Source organism: Miscanthus floridulus, chromosome 13, assembly GCF_019320115.1.
Source record: "Miscanthus floridulus cultivar M001 chromosome 13, ASM1932011v1, whole genome shotgun sequence".
Classification (NCBI taxonomy): domain Eukaryota; kingdom Viridiplantae; phylum Streptophyta; class Magnoliopsida; order Poales; family Poaceae; genus Miscanthus; species Miscanthus floridulus.
Genome location: NC_089592.1, coordinates 50,666,080 through 50,686,426, shown reverse-complemented (window position 1 = coordinate 50,686,426; position 20,347 = coordinate 50,666,080). Strand labels below are relative to the sequence as shown.

The 20,347-nt window shown below is 49.9% G+C and overlaps 1 protein-coding gene and 1 pseudogene across 1 annotated transcript; one reads left to right on the top strand and one right to left on the bottom strand.

Moving 5' to 3' along the window:
• The first annotated feature begins 6,077 nt into the window (after positions 1 to 6,077).
• Positions 6,078 to 8,294, top strand: LOC136499795 (galactoside 2-alpha-L-fucosyltransferase-like; annotated as a pseudogene).
• A 1,714-nt stretch (positions 8,295 to 10,008) lies between these two features.
• On the bottom strand, positions 10,009 to 19,768 carry LOC136501423 (mitogen-activated protein kinase kinase 3-like). Its single transcript, XM_066496948.1, has 5 exons — positions 19,647 to 19,768; positions 19,287 to 19,394; positions 11,623 to 11,714; positions 10,464 to 10,842; positions 10,009 to 10,347 (listed from the first exon to the last, which is right to left on the bottom strand). Exons 1-4 carry the CDS (start codon positions 19,656 to 19,658, stop codon positions 10,479 to 10,481), a joined length of 576 nt encoding a protein of 191 aa, XP_066353045.1. The 5' UTR covers positions 19,659 to 19,768; the 3' UTR covers positions 10,009 to 10,347; positions 10,464 to 10,478.
• Between the last annotated feature and the right edge of the window lie 579 nt (positions 19,769 to 20,347).

Here is a 20,347-nt window from a genome sequence, read left to right as displayed (position 1 = left end):
TGCATACTGCCGGTCCGTCTACAGTAGCTCCAGCTATCATGACCACTCAGAGGCTCCCCTCGTCTGTCGCCTCGTCAGATCCTACGACAGACTTACTTGCAGCGTCACAGGCAGCACCAGCCCCAGCTCAGACCCAGACCGCTTCAGCGACACTTCCTGCTTCAGAGGGTCAGTCAGTTCAGAGCTCAGGATCTGATGATGATGCCGCCCAGTTCCATCTTGCTCCACGTACTTCAGCGCCCGACTCGTCCGCTGCAGCCCCACCGTCCGACCCTTAGGTTTTGGTGTTTGACGCCAAAGGGGGAGAGGGTTTGAGTATGTAGACTCAGGGGGAGCGAGTTTTAGGGGGAGCTAGTTATCTAGTAGTAGCTTATTATATACATTTGGAGTTTTATTTGTGTGATACACTATTACTTATGCATTCGTGTGTTTACTTTCATGCATACTACTATATATATGTGATAGTGTTATCTACGTGATTGTGATATTTGACATGTGTGATTTCTACTTTGCATTATCTATATGTCATATCACTTGTGTAATGCTCATTTGCTTTTGCTTCCGCGTTTATATTTCGAAGCAAATGAGCTTTGTTATTTGTACTCTTGCTTAATTCATATCCTTTGAGTACATTGTGTTGGCTTGGGTCATATAAGCTTGACTAACTCTTTGTTCTTATTGACAAAAGCTTATATGAACCAAGCCCGTCAAAAACCTCACTCCATAACATACTCGAGGTGGTATTGTCATCAATCACCAAAAAGGGGGAGATTGAAAGCATCTAGGCCCCTAGTTGGATTTCGGTGATTAATGTCAATACAAGATTACTATGACTAACGTGTGTTTTGCAGAGGCAATTAAGTTAGGTCATGGTAATGGAGATCGATTGGGCAATCGAGGTTGTCATGCCCCTACGATGGAAATCGTTTCGGTTTTCAAAGGATGAACGACAAGGTTAAGGATAACTAGTTCTAAGTGTCGATTGGAGTTGGAGAGACACTTAGAGTAGTTTAGGACTTTGTTTTTCCTTTGGCCGTACTATGAAGGGGGGTATGAACGAGTAGCTTGACCTAGTTGAGTCTAGTGAGTTAGGTGTGGTGCACACTTGTTAAAACTAGCTCTAGGTAGCTCCTATGAATGCCTAAGATCCTTTGGAGCAAACTTCATTCACATATGTTCGAAAGTTGGAAGTGAATGGAGGGTCAAACACTGACCGGACGCTGGCTCCGGTGCGACCGGACGCTGGCCGCAGGGTCCGATCAGTTCGTTTGACTGAGGTGGTTAAGTCTGTTGTGACCGGACGCTGGAGGGTCGTGTGACCGGACGCTGAGAGCTAGCGTCCGGTCGACTCCAGTAAGGGTCCAAACTTGGGAAAGTGCGACCGGACGCGTCCGGTCAGTGCGACCGGACCCTGAGCGTTCAGCGTCCGGTCGAGTCCAGTAAGGTTCCAGTAAGGGTTTTATACGACCGGACGCGTCCGGTCAGTGCTGACCGGACCCTGCCAGCGTCCGGTCGACTCTTTAAATACTGGTTCGCGGGTAGAACTGACCGGAGCGTCCGGTCATCACGACCGGAGCGTCCGGTCATCCCGCAGAAGCTCATAACGGATAGTTTTTCAGGCTGCCTTATAAATAGAAGCTCCACTCGTGAGTGGAGTAACTTTTGCTCATTCTAACAGCTGAGAAACACGTTTGTGAGTGCCAAGAAGAGCAAGGTCCTAGTGAGGTGTTTGTGATTTGAGAATCCAAGAGAGTAGCCTCACTAGCAAATCAAGAGTAGCAAAGTGTGCATCCATCGTCTCATTAGGCTTCGCGTGGTCAAGTGAGAGTTCGTGCTTGTTACTCTTGGTGATCGCCATCACCTAGACGGCTTGGTGGTGATTGGGAGTTTGGTGTTCACCCGGCGGAGCTTGTGGGTGACCCAACTCAAAGTTGTGAGCGGCTTTGGGTGATTCGCCGCGACGGAGTGTCGAAGAATCAACCCGTAAAGAGCACTTGATCCTTGCGCGGATCAAGGGGGAGCTATACCCTTGCGCGGGTGCTCCAACGAGGACTAGTGGAGAGTGGCGACTCTTCGATACCTCGGCAAAACATCGCCGCGTTCCTTTCTCTCCCTATTTACTTTGAGCACTTACTTTGAGTATTTACTTTGAGTATTTACTTTGAGCAATTCAATACTTGTTTTACATCCATAGAATTGCTTGCTAGAGTAAGGTTGAAATATAGGTTGTGAGTTCGTTGTGCATTAGTTTGATAGAAGCACTTTTCTAGGCACAAGGGGTTAATTGGGCTATCCGTAGGATTTGTATATTGCAAGAGAATTTCGAATTAGCCCAATTCACCCCCCCCCCTCTTGGGCATCTTGATCCTTTCAACTGGTGAAATGTGGTTGGTCACTGCCTCGGGCACCGCCGCCCTGACGGCGGTGCACCACCATAAAAATCCAGAGAAGGGGTATTCGGGCAGATGGCCGGGTGGTCACCGCAACCCTAGGGTTGGTGCCACCGCCACCCTGTCCGGTGCCCCAACGGCTAGGTTTTAGCCGTTGAAAAGTGACTGTTGGGAAGGGCACCGCCTTGTCCGGTGCCAGGCACCACCGTGTCTGGCACCCTCGTAGAAAGCTGCTCCAAAGGGGTAACGACTCTATTTGCTTATGGGCTTATAAATAGAGCTAGTGGCCAGCCTTGGCCACTCTCTTAGCACTTCTAACAGCTGCATACATACTTTGAGAGCTGAGCACACCACTCCACTCGCACACTTGATTTCATCATCGTGAGTGAGATTGGAGATCCTCTAGTGCATTGCTTAGTGTTCTAGCATCTTGTGTCACTAGTTGGGCGATTTGGGCTGGTGGAGTTCTTGTTACTCTTGGTGTTTGCCGACACCTAGATGGCTCGGTGATTGGTGGATCGTTAAGCGGCTATTGGTGATTGTTGTCGGCTCCGATCGTCGACATTGTGAGGGGTTCTTGTGCCTTCCCTGTGGGAGATCACGAAAGGCAACTCTAGTGGATTGCGTGTGGCTTGTGTGATCCTTATCTTGTGTTGGTTGTGCAGCACTCTATTGAGGGTTTGGCATGTGATATCAATTAGCGCGTGAACCTCCAAGTGAGTGAATTGCCACAACGAGGACTAGCTTGCCGGCAAGTAAGTAAACCTCGGTAAATCATTGTGTAATCATTTGATTCTGAGGTGATTGATTTTCATTGGTATTCATTCTTATGATTGATTGGCTCCTTTGGTGATTGGCTCATTCCTCTACACAGCGGTATAACACTCCATCCTTCCCGCGCATTTACATTTCTTAGTGTAGCTTGGCCCTTTAGTGTAGCTAGTTTTGAGGGCAAGTAAGAGTCATGTCTAGTGGTTAGTGAAGCTCTTTAGTTAGCCTTTGAGAGCTCACTAATTTAGTATAGTGACATAGCCTTTGAGTGATTATAGACAATAGCAACTAGAATTGTAGTATGTGGCTTGCATTCTTAGTAGGCTAGCGCAACATTCGTTTCGCCTCATATTTGTCTAACCGCTTTGTGTAGTGTTGTTATAGAATTTTTTTAATAGGCTATTCACCCCCATCTAGCCATTAGGACCTTTCAGGGTCAGGGGGAAGGAGTGGGGCGCAGCGGGGGACAGGGTGCGCATGCGAGGAGGGGGGCGGGCTGCGTAGCTGTCCATCCGGTCGCGAGGAGCGGCAGGCGCAGCGTCAAGGGCGGGGTACACGTGCGAGTCGGAGCAAGGCAGACAGAGGCGAGATGCGTAGGCGTCTGGACACTGGCCACGCCGATATAGAAAAGTCAAAACGTTTTTAGTTTTTTAAAGAAAAGTGATTCTCTGCTGATCCCGTAAAGTGATTATCTGAAATGAACTAAGAGGCTGAGAGCTGAAAAAAATAGCTTCTCTGACGAGAGTGTTGGCATGCTGCAATGCAACATAGGTGCTACGGCTGTTGCGTGAGGGCTTGCCGACGTGGGTCGTGCTCGGTCATGGCATGGGATGGCTAAGTTATACAATGCAACCAGACACCAGCTTTTCCATTACAAGCTTATATACAGTGCAACCAAACAACAGGGCAGATGACCTCGCTGAAGTGCCGACTACCGGGTGGCAAGCCCGAAGCCAACAAGAGAGCGCACATAGAGAGGAGAAGGAAAAATTAACATATTTTTATTTCTTATGGATCAACGGCGAATCTAGACTAAACTGCTGCCGGGGTCGTACAGATTCATGAACTCAATTTGATGGAGTCGTAGCTGGCCAAAATACGCGGGGTTCCACTGATTCGTACAAAGTTATCGGGGTCGCATGATCCTGACAACTTTGCACTGACTTCGCCGCTATTATGGATAGTCCATATGCTTATGGATAACTTTTGTTGTAAACTGCTATACGTACCTCTGATTCAGTTAGCTGGTACATAATATTTTATTTCTTATAGACTACTTTAATGTTGTATTATGGTTGCTCTTATACGATGGCACTTTAGGAAAAGCTTAGAGCAAAATAAACTGTTGGGGCCAAAACGAATTACAATTTGGCAAATCGTGGGACAAAAAATGAATTAGAATTTAGTTAAAAATGAGTATTAACTCTCCTTATTCTCATTAACAATGTTGCCTTTTCTACTACAGTGCAAATAGAATTGCAAAACAGATACTCTATATGAAGATTATCGCATTTAGAAAGTGAGTGACAAATAAAAAGGTGTGGTGCCTACTCCCACACCCATAGTATTACTAGATCAGACTGCTATTACTAGATCAGACCAGCAGTCCGACCGAAAAAAAAAACCGTAACCAAGACCCTAGCTAGTTCGGTTCAGATAAAAGATCAAAGCGCAAGTGAACAGTAAAACTCGGTGAAATGGTGGTTTTTATAAGAACTGAGGTATTAAACCGGGCGGCCGGCGCAGGAGGGGTGGAAGGGAGTCGCTGTAGGGGGAAATAAGACAAAAATTAGGTGTAAGCGTCGATGGAGGGAATCAAACCTTTGCCACCACGCTCAAAAAGAAGGAAGGAAACATACTACTAGACCATGCTTTGGTTTGCAACTTTATTAAAAATCTTAGCCTATTTGAACCGTGTTGAGCCGGCGATCCGACCAGTTGAACCAACAAACCGTGAACTAGAACTTCCACTGGTTCAACGTCCAATCCGGTCCTAATGACTATGCCCACACCACGGAGACCCCTCTCCGTGGCCACACGTAAGCTACGGCGGCGCTACACGATGTCACACCGGTCTATATAATATGATAACAAACTCATTGATCCAGCCTACATGATGTAGCAGAGTGACCCTTCGGCGTGTGGCCGCGTGCTCATTAGAGTTTGCATTGCATTGTTGATATTATTCCCTCCAGAAAACTTGAATGGAGACAATTCTTGGTTCAGCTAGCATGGAGCGAAGAGCCCAAGGGACGAGCTGTCAAAGACCAAAAATTGTCCAAGAAACAAAACAGTAGACGCTTGAAACGTTTTTAACTAGCAAACATGCTAGTTCTTTGTAACGGCTATGCTCACCTGGATGATTGCAAGGTTTATGCAACGATCATGCCATCTATTTTTTAGATCGGATTTCATGCCGTCACAACATATGTCCGTTGTTCTAACTTGTATAAGCGATTTATGCAACGATCATGATGCCATCTATTTTTGAAATCAGATTCCATGCCATCACAAGATGTTTGTTGTTTTAACTTGTGTATAAGGGCCTGTTTGAAATAGAGGAATCGAGAAAAACACTGGAACAGAAAAGGAATAGAGGTCGAAAGCATAGTATTAGAAAAACACAGGAATTCTATAGAAATTGGTGTCTGGAACACACGGATATGACTAGCATAGAAATTTAAGAGATTAGCTAGAAACTCAATGGCTTGGGCTACGCATAACAGTAAACACAGTTCCTTTCCTTTTATAAAAGAGGTACATATAAGTTGAAGAATCATGGATGGCCCACGTGCCAGTATCTTATCCGGTTGCTGTGGTTCACTCGAGCACTTTGTAATGCTTAGCGTTATCCTTTCTTTTCCTCCTCATCGGAACGGGCGACCCTCAGCGTGCTCCGGCTATGGCGGATGGGTCATGGGGCCGGCCAGGTCTGTGACTTCGATTTATAGTAGGAATGGGGGTGTTATGCGGACGAGTGGAGGTCTGCATGCTCGATTTGCCGCATTGGAGGCGACATGCGCGCGTGGGCTCCAGTTGGGGCGGCAGTCGCATATTGGGCTTTCTCAATCGCCGGTAGCGCTCACTGCTCTGTAGCCTCGGCTTATCCTTCTTGGTGAGCTTCTTCTGCCATGAGAGGTCAGTCACTCGATTTCTCTGCTAATGCAGTCCGTCGCCAGATTACCGGCCACAAAAGACAGCAGGGAAGTCCATAGATGGGATAGGAAGGTTAGTGTGCGAAGTAACATGACGGTTGAAAGAATCCATTTCCAACTTAATATTAGAGAAAGAAAATACCAGCTCCTTGTCCATTAGTAACACCCTAGCCCACGTTGCATAGACTACCTACACTCTATTGCGTGGAGAGACCAATAATGTATTGTTGGCAATGACAAATGTTAAGACTGCGGTTAAAAAGAATCTAACAGAGTAAAATACACCAGAGGTCCATTAACTTTCGTTGGGGTGTCATCTAGATCCATCAACTTTAAAATTGTATTTTTAAGTCATGAACTTTTAAAATGGCTCAGTGCAGGTCCATATCATTTATTTAACCTTAAATTCAACATACATTTACAGAAAACCCCTACCTTTATCTTCTGACGCGGTCGCCGTCCGCGCACTTCATCAAGCGGCTGCGGCACCGAGGCGTACAGGGCCGCGGCCACGCGGCTCAGGTCCTGGCGCCGCAACACCTCGTGCTGGTGCCGTACAGGGGCCTCGGGAATAGGATCCTGGCCGCGGCGTCGGCGTTCCTCTACGCCCTGCTCACCGACCGCGTCCTGCTCCTCGACGGGAACACGTCGATGGGCGAAATCTTCTGCGAGCCGTTCCCGGGGACCTCGTGGCTGCTGCCGCAGCACTTCCCGATCAGTAACCTCGAGAACCTGACGGGCGACGTGCGGGAGAGCTACAGGAACCTGGTGCAGAACGATAGCGCGGCGTCGCTCGTGTCCAGGCTCCCGTACGTGTTCGTGGACCTCGACCATTCCTGCACGTACCACGACAAGCTCTTCTTCTGCGACGACGAGCGGCAGTTCCTCCGCCGCGCGCCGTGGCTGGTGATGAGGACGGACGGCTACTTCGTGCCGGCGCTATTCCTGAACCCGGTGCACCAGGACGAGCTCGACAGGATGTTCCCTCGGAAAGACTCGGTGTTCTACCTGCTGGCGCACTACCTGTTCCACCCGACGAACAAAGTGTGGGGGCTGATCACGAGGTTCCACAGCTCGTACCTAGGGATGAAAACGGTACGGATATTTTCCGACCGAATTCGAAACCGAATCCGTTTAGAGGGGTTGAGATCTGTCCGTATCCGAGTCCGGATATCCAACATCCGATACCGTATCCGTATCCGAATACTCAAATCGCATATTTATGATGTCGATATCCAATCGTATCCTATCCGACATAGTTGACACTATCCGTATTCGAATCCAAATCCAGACAGAAATATGAAAACAAATGTAATATCGGTGATATCCGTCCGTATCCGATCCGTTTTCATCCATACTCGTACCTGAGGGACTCAGACGAAAGGCTGGGCATCCAGGTCAGGGTATTCGACGGGGACACTCCGTTCCAGCACATCTTGGATCAGATCCTCGCCTGCACGTCGCAAGAACATCTGCTCCCCGACGTGGTGACGCAGGAACCGCCCCGTCCGTCGATGGCCGGTGCGCGGTCGAAGGCTGTCCCGATGACCGGCCTGAGCTCGTGGTACTACGAGAACATCCGGTGGAAGTACCGGCAGTCGGCGACGGCCACCGTCGAGGTCGTGAGCGTGTACCAGCCGAGCCACGACGAGCACCAGCTCTCCGGCTACACGACGCATGACATGAAGGCGGTGGCGGAGATGTACCTCCTGGGCATGACCGACAAGATCGTCACCAGCGGCTGGTCGACGTTCAGCTACGTCGGCCACAGCCTCGGCGGGCTCACGCCGTGGATCATGTTCAGGCCCGAGAACCACACCACGCCGTACCTGCCGTGCCGGCGCGCCAAGTCGATGGAGCCGTGCATGCACGGGCCGCCGTTCTACGACTGCAGGGCGAAGCACGGCGTTGATACGGGCCGCATGTCGAACACTGTGAAGACATGAGCTGGGGGCTCAAACTTGTTCACCCCGAGTGAAACAGCAATAATGAAAAGGATATTTGTTATGACTCGAATTCGTGTGCTATTTCTGCGGATTTGTTCATTTCCACTAATGTACAGATAGATAGTACCATTGCAAAGAAGCAAGCATCTATGCAGGAGCAAAATCAATGGAACAGTTTGAGGCCATGCTCCCGCGTGCCCTGGGTGATCTGCTCGTACATGACCTCAAACGTGAGTGGAAGGAACGGCGCGAGGCGGACCTGTATGCCGAGACACTCGTCGGCGCCGGCAAAGTACCCGTTGTAGAACCTCTCCAGGATCTAAGGACGAAAACGGTCGAACTCGGTCGAAAAACTCCTCAACCGTTTTTTACTTTTACATTTGAAATATGAAAGCGAAAGCGAAAGCGAACAAGCCGGACACGAAAACAAACACAAACTTACGGAATATCTAGAATTTCGGAAACGAACCAATTCGAACGGAATTATGTCGAACACGGTCGGTATGCGAAAATTCAATACGACCAGCAGCACTAAAAGCAGGAGAAAATTCCTTCAAAATTCCTTCGATCTCTCTCTTTTTCTTTTTTCTCTTCATTTTTCTTTTCTTTTTTCTTTCCTTTTTTATTTCTCTTTCCGTCTCCCCTTCTTTTCTTTTCCCCTCCTCTCTTCTTATCCGATCGGCCTCTCTTTCTTTCTCTCTCTCTCTCGGGCGGCGTCCAGGTCATCACCTGCGCCCCCACCTCCGGTCCTCTGCCCTCCACCTTCGGCCCCGCACCCCCACCTCCCACCGGCGGATGCCGCCGATGTTGCGCCCAGCCCGCCGCCGTGGTCTCCACCGGCGCATCAGGCGCGTCTCGCCACCGCCGGTGCTCCACCCGCCGTCGATCCGCCCCAAGCCGTTGCCGTGGTCTCCGCCGGCGCATCAGGCACGTCACGCCGCCGCCGCCGGTGCTCCACCCGCCACCAGGTTAGCGCCGCACCCGTGGAAAGTAAGGCAGGGCAGCGGCAGCGGCAGCGAGCGGTGCAAGGGAAAGGGGAGCGGAGCAGAGGGGAGCGGGTGGCGGTGGCGCGGCGCTCCGGCAGCGGGCAGCGCGGCAACAGCGGGTGGAAGCAGAGGAAGGGCGAGCTCCCGGTGGTGCGCTGCGAGCGGCGGCAGCGGCGAGCTCCCGAGGGTGACCTTCGCTTGTTGGAATTCGGTTCGAACCGAATTTAGAATACGAAACACTCTGAATAAAATGTAGAAAAGTAGAAATCGGTCGAACAAAGCCTAAACCGAATTCGATCCGATTTCGAATTTAGTATTCCGTATTTTGAATTCGAATTTAGTATTCCGTATTTTATCCGAAAATACGAATTCGCTCAGGTCAAATATAGAAAACGATGCGGTTCGGTTCGGGATATTTCCTTTCCGTTTTCATCCTTACCAGGATCCCCCACGCTCGGTTCCCCAGGCGGAGGAGATACCGGCTGAGGCACGTCACTGCATCGAAGTCTGGCGAGAGAAGCCTGCCGAGGAGGTCGTGGTGAGCGTTCACCAGAGACGAGGACGCATTCTTCACTTCCTGAACTGCTTTGAGTAGGAAGGGTGAGTGCAGAGAAGATAAAGAACGATAAGGGTTTTTTTACAAATGTACGTTTAATTTAAGGTTAAATAAATAGGTATGAACCTCCAGTGAACTATTTTAAAAGTTTATGGACCCAAAAATATAGTTTCAAAAGTTGATGGACCTGGATAACACCTAACGAAAGTTAATGACCTCCGGTGCATTTTACTCAATATAATATAATGACGCCGTGTTTCCAGGATTCAGGTCTACTCTGGGCTGACAAGGACGATCTACATTGGACTGAGCAAATAATGACAAGATGTTGTAATGCGTCACAAATATTTACTCCCACTCCAACCAAGAAAGATAAAAAAAAACGACAGAACTGCAGGATAATTTAAGCCCCCAAAAGTTCAACTGCCCTGACTGGTTACCATCTAGCCTTCATTCATCCAACCCACAGGAGATAGGACTGGTCCCTTGTGAGTAACAAGGTCTCATCTGTGGCAGCACAAATAGGAGACGAGTGAACACCCCCTAGAACAAACAATGATCAATTTCAGATCCAAAAGGTAAAACAAGATTCAAACCCAGACTTCAAAAGGATTTTTTTCCCAAATCCACGGTACATGAGCTTCAGAGAGTAATCTTACAAATAATATGTTCAATCAGGATTGGATAATGTACAGATCTTGCTTTGATATGTAATAGCATGACATTAAATTCCCCGGTTGCATGATAAACTGCTCTCTGAACTGGCCTACACGTTTGCTTGGAATGTCAATAGAGAGCTCATCCATGCTGGGCATCCCTTCAGCTTTTATCCCATCGCCACATACAAGAAATTGGTTTCCCACAATGAATGATCCAGATACACGAATTGCAACTCCAGTTTCACCATTTGCACGACAATGTAGCTTCTCGACAACATGAACAATTTTCTCTCGGGGCCTATCACCTTTTAGCTTCTTCCTTATATTTGACAAACTATCAAAAATGTCATTTTGGCCAACATACACCTTTCCTGAGAAACTGCCAAAACAGGAATTGCAAGATAGTGTGCTCAGAGACACATTTCAGCATAACTATCATGTAATACTACCAAGGGATTCAAAACATCCAGAAGGATGCAGTTGGAAACATTCGGTAGTAACCTTCCAGTTACTTCCTGACATAAAAGAACATGTCAAGTAAAGTACAACTGAGCATGTAATGTAACTAGTCAAAAATTTTCAGCAGCTCACAATTTTGTCAAATCTTCAAATTGTCCATTCATAAAAAAAGAGCTAAATGCTTGAGCGGCACCTAAACTTGTCAAAGGGTGTCACTTAGGTCCACAAACTTTGAAAAAACATTTCTAGGTTCAGTGGTGTACCGCACATCCCTAAACTAGTTAAATGGTGCACTGCAGGTCCATTTATGGATCATACCAACCACTGTGGTTTACCACTTGACAAGTTTAGGGATCCAGAAATGAGTTTTCAAAGTTCATAGACCTAAGTGACACCCCACAAGTTAGGGGACGCTCATGCATTTAACTCTAAAAGAAAATCGTAGCATTGTACAACCAAAAGAACAATCATAGCTTGTTCATTCCCCAAACAAACTGGGCCAAAAGCCCAAAAGTTGTCCCAAGTTGCATATGAGTAGATTAATCCCAGGAGATGGGTTACAATTCTAGCCAGTTGGAAACTCTATCAGCATTCCAGTAGCTTTAGGATACAAAATTAGTTTTGAAGACAATGAAACTGATACACATGTATTTCGCCATGATGCATTGATGCTTACATTTGTAACACTAACTTAAGGTACCTGAGTGTAGATTGTTCCATGTAGAATGTCTTCATATGATGCCAAATCCCATCAGATCCATTAAACAAGAGGTAGTAATGTATAGCAAGCATCTGGAATTAAGGAAACAACATTATATTTTATGCACAGTAAACATGATGCTAAAGAGTCAGCATTTTTTTCATCACGCTTCTAGTCAAGTGCATGAGAAGGAAATAATCATTGCCATGATGGTAGTTGGTTGTTTGGTGGTCAAACTTTTAAACTTTCACCAGTTTCTAATGCTAAGCACACACTAGTTAACAATTACAACTCGATAATGTCCTCCAAATCCAGAAATGAGTTTTCAGCTTACCAACTCATTTCACCTTTCACAAATCTTCTCCATTTTGTTTTGTTAAGTCTGTTACCTTTTAGAAGAAAAGGGAAATACATTCAATATAGTTGATTGAGCTCTGCACAAAGAGATGGTTTTTCTAGGGAACATTCCAACAAATTTAAAAGAGTTAAATGCACCATAAAAAAAAGGCTGTACCAAGTGCAGAGAGCCCCCGCTCTGTGTAGGGTCTAGGGAAGGGTGTCAGTAGCAAGCCTTACCCTCGCCTGTGCAATGTGAGGGGACCGCGACTCGAACCCGGGACCTTCCGGTCACAGGCGGTAAGACTCTACCGCTTGCACCAGGCCCGCCCTTCAGTTAAATGCACCATAGGTCCATTAATTTATGCGGAGGTTTCGATTAGGTCCATCAACTCTAAAAGTTGATTTTCAGGTCCATAAACTTTTAAGGTGGTTCACCGCAGGTACATACCCCTTCATTTGGCCCTTAGATTCAACTTCCGGGTCCAAAAACTTTTTTAAGTGGTTCACCGCAGGTCCATTTTGACCCTTAGATCTAACGTGGCATGGGAGCCAGTAGCTAGCATGGCATGAAATTTGCAATTAGCCCGCGAGTCATCTCCTTCTTCTTTCTTCCCCAAATCAACATAGGCCTGTATGGCGTGAAGGGGCCGATTTGGCCAAGGGAGCACTCGCCGGCGGCAATGGATGGGACTGCGAGCATCACCTCTCACCCATGCACCTGAGGGTGGTTTAAATTTGTCCAATGGAGGCAAGCAGCGGGTCAGCCATGAGCGTGCCCATCCAGCGGTCAACGACGGGCAGAAAGTAGAACACTGGCAGAAATGGTAGGTCCGGCATAGACTTTCCCTGAATGTGTGCGGACAGGGATGAGGGGACTGCGGCAGACTCTGCGCATCGTTGAAGCAATGATGGCCTACACTGATGAGAACGGTGGCGCACGTAAGCTGGACAATGGCAGCTGCAGTATGGCGGGCTGGGAGCTCAGACAGTTTCTGTGTGTCCAACGAGCGCAAAGGGTAGATGAGGCAGAGACGTACTCAGTAGAGCTCATTTAGTTTCAGGCTAGAAAAGCATGCCCACAAACATGACACCGGCCACGGCCTTTTTGAGCTGGGCCTAGGCCTAAGGGCCACCCACTATTTTTTAGTGTACAAATAATAAAATTAAATAAATTGGTAACTTTTTTAGGTTTGCATTTCGTTGCAATCCCTGTCCACTAACAGTCGCAGGTCGGGCCAAGACTGGTGGGCTCGTGCCAGGCCAGAAATGCTAGACAAAGTAGCTTCATATCATGTTGAATCGTATCCCATAAATTTCAGTGAATTTCCCTAAAGTTTTAAGGTGTGAACACGAGATTTTAGTTCTAGGGTGCGGCTTTGATGTGGAGCCCACATGTTGATCATGTGGTGCCAATTGGTTCGAAGTAGCTCCCTGATGTAATAAATCATCTCCAGCAAATTTTAGTCAATTTTGAAGAAAAAAAAATGAGTGAACACGAGCTTTAGTTCAAGAGTCTGGCTTTTGATGTGGGTCCACATGTTTAATTCAAACTCATCTATACCTTTTATGCAAACCCATGGGTTCTACCACTTGGTGGGTTGGATTGGCTTGGGTTGACACAACAAAATTTTGGGGTGGGCTGGGATTGGCAAAAGGGTTAATTTGCTATGGGTTGGGTTGGGTAAGGGGTGGGTTTTAACCCATTAGCTAGGCTACACGGCTGCATGTGCAACTGCTTCGACACCGGCAACCCGACCATGGCTATCTCTAGCAGGACATCTTCGAACATGGCTAGTTCACCCACATGGGCAGCTACATCGACATGAGAAGGGTTACCGTCTTGCATGAGCTACTCGTCTGTTTTCTTCTTCAGTACACGACGCAACGACCGTTTCGACTATAGGGGAATGTTCGACATGAGCACAAAGGGTTACCATCTTGCAAGAGCTACTCGTCTGTTTTCTTCTCCAGCCACAGCATACATGACGCATCGACCGTTTAGACTATAGGGGAATGTTATATCATCGACTTCAACCTTCGACTTCTTCCCTAGTCTCACCATCTGTGGTGTGACTGCAGGAGGATGTTGAGTATATCACAACTGAGGGTTTAGCCTAGTGCTTACCCAATGTATCTAGTTACCTACTTAGCTATTTACCATTCACTGTCTAGGCTAGTTACTATTCACTGTCTAGCTGTTTTCAGGTGCCTTAGCACCCAAGCTAGCATCTACTTTATGCAGTAGAATATGCTGTAGTAGTTGAGAATTTACTTGCATCCCAAGTTTGCTACTTCTATATAATGCAATCAAGCGGCTGTGGCCAAGCTGCCCTCTGGCAGTCCAAATTCCACTTCTAGTTGTTACCTTTGCAACAATGAGAGCAGAGGCCATTCCAGCGAGCACGCCCTGCGTGCAGCCACCGCAGCCGCCAACGCCGGCGGAGGGATGGTGGTCAACCCCGACGCCAATCATGCTCAGTGTCTGGCCGTGGTAGAGGCCGCAGCCACGCAGGCGATCGAGGCGGCCAGGCAGGCAGCGGCAAACACAGCCACCGCGCTGCGCACGGAGTTCGAGTGGCAGCCTAGAGCGCCGTCGCGGAGCCCGGTGCGACGCAGGATCCCTTCGCCGTCGCCGGAGCGCCGTCGCAGATGCGGAGGCTGTCGCGGGTCACCTGCGGCCGTCCGTCCCGGTCAGCAGGTCGAGGATTTCGCCCTTCGCCTCTCCGCGCTGAAGCAGCAGATGGCCCGCCACAGTGACAAGGACCTCATGGAGGAGCGGGCGGTGGAGAAGCTACTTCGAGCCGCACCGAAGAAGTACGCCCAGCTGAAGATCACGATCAAGACCCTCCTCGACTTCCAGGACCTCACCATCGAGGTCACCAGAAGGCTAAAGACGGTGGGCGATCTCGAGGAAGAATCTCCAACCAAGCCGATCTCCGTTGGCGGGAAGCTGATGTACACCAAGGAGCAATGGCTCGCTCGGTAGAAGAAGGGAGGAGACAGCTCCGGCTTGTCCAGCTCGTCCAAGAAACACCACCGACGTCCCCGGGGCGGCAGGAAGCAGAAGCCCAAGGGCGACCGTGGCGGCGGCGGGCAAGGAAAGAAGGCTGGTGGCGCTGGCGGCGAATGCAAGGCGAACCGCGATGACGCCTGCCTCAACTGCCACCGCGCCGGCCACTGGGCGAAGGATTGTGCTCAGCCTCGACGCGAGCGTGGCGACGCGGCGCATCTCGCGGAGGCGAATGACGACGGGGCGGCTCTGTTCCTCTCCCACGGCTTCCTAGAGCTAGAAACAGAGGAGGACGTCCTCTGCTCCAAGGCCGACGCCACCCTCGACATCGACATCGACGAGCCCAGAGACCGTGCGTTCCTCAACACTGGCTCCGGCGAGGACAAGCTGGATGGCCGGTACCTCGACAACGGCGCCACCCACCATATGACCGGCCGTCGCGAGCCCTTCTCCGACCTCGACACTTCTGTCCGTGGCTCGGTGTGGTTTGGCGACGCGTCAAGGGTGGAGATCCAAGGCGTCGGCTCGATCGTGTTCCAAGCCAAGACCAGCGAGCACCGAGCTCTCCACGGCGTCTACTTCATCCCGGCGCTGCGCAACTCCATCATGAGCGTCAGCCAGCTCAATGAAGGCAGGTCCAAGATGGAGATCGACAAGGGCGTGCTTCGCATCTGGGATCGCCACGGGCGCCTCCTCGTCAAGGTGAACCGCGGGCCTAGCCGCCTCTATGTCCTCCATCTTGAGGCCGCGCAGCCACTCTGCCTCGCCGCGAGGAAGGACAACGACGGCTGGCGCTGTCACGAACAGTTCAGCCACCTCCACTTAAAGGCGCTGCACCAGCTCGGCAAGCAAGCCATGGTGCGCGGCATGCCGGTGATCAAGCACGCTAAGCAAGTCTGCGACACCTGCGTCACGACGAAGCAGCGCCGGTGCCCCGTTCCTCAGCAAGCCAGGTACCACGCGCAGGAGCAGCTGGAGCTCGTCCACGGTGATCTATGCGGACCCGTGACGCTGGCAACTCCGGGAGGGCGGCGCTACTTCCTCTTGCTGGTGGACGACGCGTCCCGCTACATGTGGGTCGTTCTGCTGCCGTCCAAGGATGCTGCCGCGGACACCATCAAGCAAGCCCAGGTCGTGGCAGAGGAGAGCGGCCACAAGCTTCGAGTACTGCGCACCGACAACGGTGGCGAGTTCACCGTCGCTGAGTTTGCCGCCTACTGAGCTGATGAGGGCATCAAGCGTCATTTCTCTGCGCCCTACTCGCCTCAGCAGAACGGCCTGGTGGAGCGCCGAAACCAGACCGTGGTCACCATGGCCCGGTCGCTGCTAAAGCAGAGGAGGATGCCGGCCAAGTATTGGGGGGAAGCGGTGATGACGGCAGTCGACCTGCTCAATCGCTCGCCGACGCGGAGCTTGCAGGGCAAGACCCACTACGAGACTTGGCATGGGTGGATGCCGGTGGTGAGCCATCTGAAGACGTTCGGCTGCGTCGCCTACACCAAGGAGTTGGGTTAGCTCCATAAGCTTGATGACCGCGGCAAGCCCGGCGTCTTCATCGGGTACGCGGAGGGAGCCAAAGCATACCGCATCCTGGACCTGGTGACGCATCGCGTGAAGATCAGCCGCGACGTCATCTTCGACGAGGGGCGCGGCTGGGACTGGTCCACTCCGGACGCCAGCAGTTCGGCCTCGGTGGCAAGCGACTTCACCGTTGAGTATTGGGTACCTGTAGGAGCGGGGGAAGCACTAGGTGCCTTCACAGTGGCGACTGGAGCTACATCACCGGCGCCACAACTCTCTGCGCCGCGCTCGCCGTAACCAAGTCCGGGGGAGCCCGAAGGTACGTCGGCAGCTGTGGCCACTCCTCCAGCGCCCCAGCTGGCTTCACCAACGCTACCACCAGCGTCCCCTGCTGCCCCTACCGCTTCACCGACTTCACCAACGGCTGCAGCTATGGCCGATAATCAAGTGGAGTTTGTCACTCCACTGGAGGATGATGAAGACAGACACGACGCCTACTACAACGACGAGCCGCTGCAGTACCGCACGATGATTAACATCATCGGCGACCATCCTCCACCTCCGCCGCCTCAACGTCTCTTCGCCGAGCTGCACCTGACGCACCCCGACGAGCCCGCCAACTTCGCCGAGGCCAAGGACAAACCCGCATGGCGGGCGGCAATGGAGCAAGAGATCAAGACTGTGGAGCAGAACCACACCTGGGAGCTGGTGCCGCTGCCCACTGGCCACCGCCCCATTACCATGAAATGGGGGTTGAAGCTCAAGAAGGACGAGCTGGGCGTGGTGATCAAGCACAAGGCCCGACCGGTGGCGTGCAACTTCGTGCAGCAAGAGGGGATCGACTACGATGACGCGTTCGCTCCCATGGCGCGCATGGAATCAGTCAGAGTTCTCGCGCTGGCGGCTCAAGAAGGCTGGCGCGTCCACCACATGGATGTGAAATCCGCTTTCCTCAATGGTGACCTCATGGAAGAGGTGTACGTGCAGTAGCCGCCTGGCTTCGCTGTCGCCGGAGAAGGAAAGGTCTACCGCCTCCGCAAGGCTCTCTACGGCCTGCGGCGGGCTCCGCGCGCCTGGAACGCTAAGCTGGATGCCACGCTCAAGGACATGGGCTTCCAGCAAAGCGCTCACGAGGCGACGATGTATCGGCGGCAGTGGACGCTCTATCCTGCTCGTCGGCGTCTACGTCGACGACCTCATCATCACCGGCGCGGAGGAACGTGAAGTTGAGGCGTTCCAGGCACAAATGAAGATCTTCGACATGAGTGGCCTCAGCCTCCTCAGCTTCTACATCGGCATCGAAGTGCGCCAAGATGCCAACGGCATCACCCTCCGTCAGAAGCACTACACCAAGCGAATCCTGGAGCTCGGCGGAATGGTTGGCTGCAACCCTGCCCATACCCCAATGGAGTAGCTGAGGCTTAGCAGACACAGCACAGCGGAAGAGGTCGACCCCACGCACTACCGGCGCCTCATCAGCAGTCTGCGCTATCTGGTGCACACTCGCCCTAATCTAGCGGTCGCCGTCGGATTCGTCAACCGGTTCATGGAACGGCCTACAGTGGAGCATCAGCAAGCTGTCAAGCGCATCCTCCGCTATGCCGCTGGCACGCTCAACTTCGGTCTGCACTTCACCAAGGCGCACGACACCGCACGCTTCGTCGGCTACTGCGACAACGACCTCGCCGGCGACATCGACACAAGCAAGAGCACGAGCGGAACGCTGTTCTTCCTCGGCAATTGCTTTGTCAGCTGGCAATCTATCAAGCAGAAGGTGGTGGCATTATCCAGCTATGAAGCCGAGTACATTGCCAGCTCTACTGCTGCAACCCAGGCTCTATGGCTCTCAAGGCTGCTAGCAGAGCTCCTCGGCAGACATGTCGAGGTGGTAGAGCTGAAGGTGGACAGCAAGTCAGCCCTCCCAATGGCCAAGAATCCAATCTTCCATGAGAGGAGCAAGCACATCAGGATTAAGTACCACTTCATCCGCAACTGTCTAGAAGATGGAAGCATCAAAGCCGAACACATCCCAACTATTGATCAGCTTGCAGACATTCTCACTAAGTCTCTGGGCAAGGCCAAGTTTGAGGAGATGAGGGAGAGGATTGGCCTGAAGCAGATCACCTCCAAAGCTGAGCACAAGGCTAAGGGGGAGAAATGGGGGTTTAGCCTAGTGCTTACCCAATGTATCTAGTTACCTACTTAGCTATTTACCATTCATTGTCTAGGCTAGTTACTATTCACTGTCTAGCAGTTTTTAGGTGCCTTAGCACCCAAGCTAGCATCTACTTTATGCAGTAGAATATGCTGTAGTAGTTGAGAACTTCTTGCATCCCAAGTTTGCTACTTCTATATAATGCAATCAAGCGGCTGTGGCCAAGCTGCCCTCTGGCAGTCCAAATTCCACTTGTCTAGTTGTTACCTTTGCAACACCTAGGATAGAGTTAGTTGGGATTACGACCACGTATACCAGCTAGACCCCCAAGTCAAGTAAACTCTATATTACCACCAGAGAGGCTCAATGTAAATAATCCAATTTCATCCAATTCTATTCTGTTCTCGTACAGTAACAGCACACCAGTGAACCCATCTGAATGCATTGTGTATCTATACATCATGCCAAATCAGCTAAGGGACTATTTTCAGCCAAATGTTTAACTTGAGGGATCGAATTGATCCTTAAGAATAAATGAATCTGACTATGTGAGCCCAATGGGCTGACAAAAATTGTCGCCAAACCTAAATTAAACTACAGCATGGAAGGGTAAAGTTGTAATATGCTACAATGACTCACCTCAGCTATTTGCTTTAATCTTTCTGTTGGGTCAACAACACTTTTGACATATGCTGCCAAGTCCACCTCGGTTCCTGCATACCTCTTGATGAATGGGTGTGACAGAAGCTGCAAATGGTATTCAATGTAATCAAAGTAATAATAATAGAATAAAACATAATCTACTTGAGTTCACAGACATGCTGAAGTTATTGGGAAAATCACACTTCAACATTCTATGATTAAATCTAAACTAACTAATAATCACTTCTCTGCATACAAACACTATGAGGCCATGAGAATTATGACAAATGTATATATTGAAACCCTACCTACAGAACTCAAATTATATGAAAAACATCTTATACAAAGTATCTTTACCTGCTCACACATGGGCCTTGCATCAGCATCTTTCTGCAAGCAATCATTGATGAATGAGCAGAATTCTGATGAATAAGCATCTACTGGTGGTGTTGGTGATGGATCATCAAGTATCTGAATTACAAGATATCAAGTTAAGAAAGAAGAAAGGGAAGTGCAAATAACTATACAAAGATAATTACTAAAATGGTCACAGCATCATATGACAAATTGCAATATGATAAGCATACGTCGTTATAGCTAAGAGCAGGCAGCAAAGGGCAGGGGCAGCTACAACTAAGGTCAGTTGTGGTTGTTGCATTGTGTTGGCTGTGCTTTTTTTAAAGCTGCTCCAGAAAAGCAATTAAGAAAAAAGAACAGAGAAAATTAGGTCAAATTAAGTTCTCTAACACTAGTGCAATTTGAAATAACCTGCTATAACTAAAAAGGAATCTGATCACATCAACCAGCAATTCAAACCAGAAACTGATACCAATTGGTATTAGAAGTGAAAAAATAAATAAAAAATCAGCCTATGGGGGTAAGACAGCCCCGGGGCATTTTGCTAAGAAGACCTTCCCACGTAGGTCAAGAAAATCCCTAAACCTGCCCCACCCATACACAGTGTTGCCCATATGAGAATGACCACAACCTTGGGCCAGACCTTAGACCAGTGTTTTGGCGTGGGATAGACAAGGAGATTTTTTTTAACCTCAGCCTAA

Excerpts from the sequence above, each read along its gene's own strand:
- LOC136501423 (XM_066496948.1), bottom strand. Across the intron at positions 11,715-19,286 it reads GATTAAAGCAAATAGCTGAG|ATGCTTGCTATACATTACTA; the intron begins GTGAGTCATTGT and ends CCTTAATTCCAG. Across the intron at positions 10,843-11,622 it reads ATGGAACAATCTACACTCAG|TTTCTCAGGAAAGGTGTATG; the intron begins GTACCTTAAGTT and ends CTGTTTTGGCAG.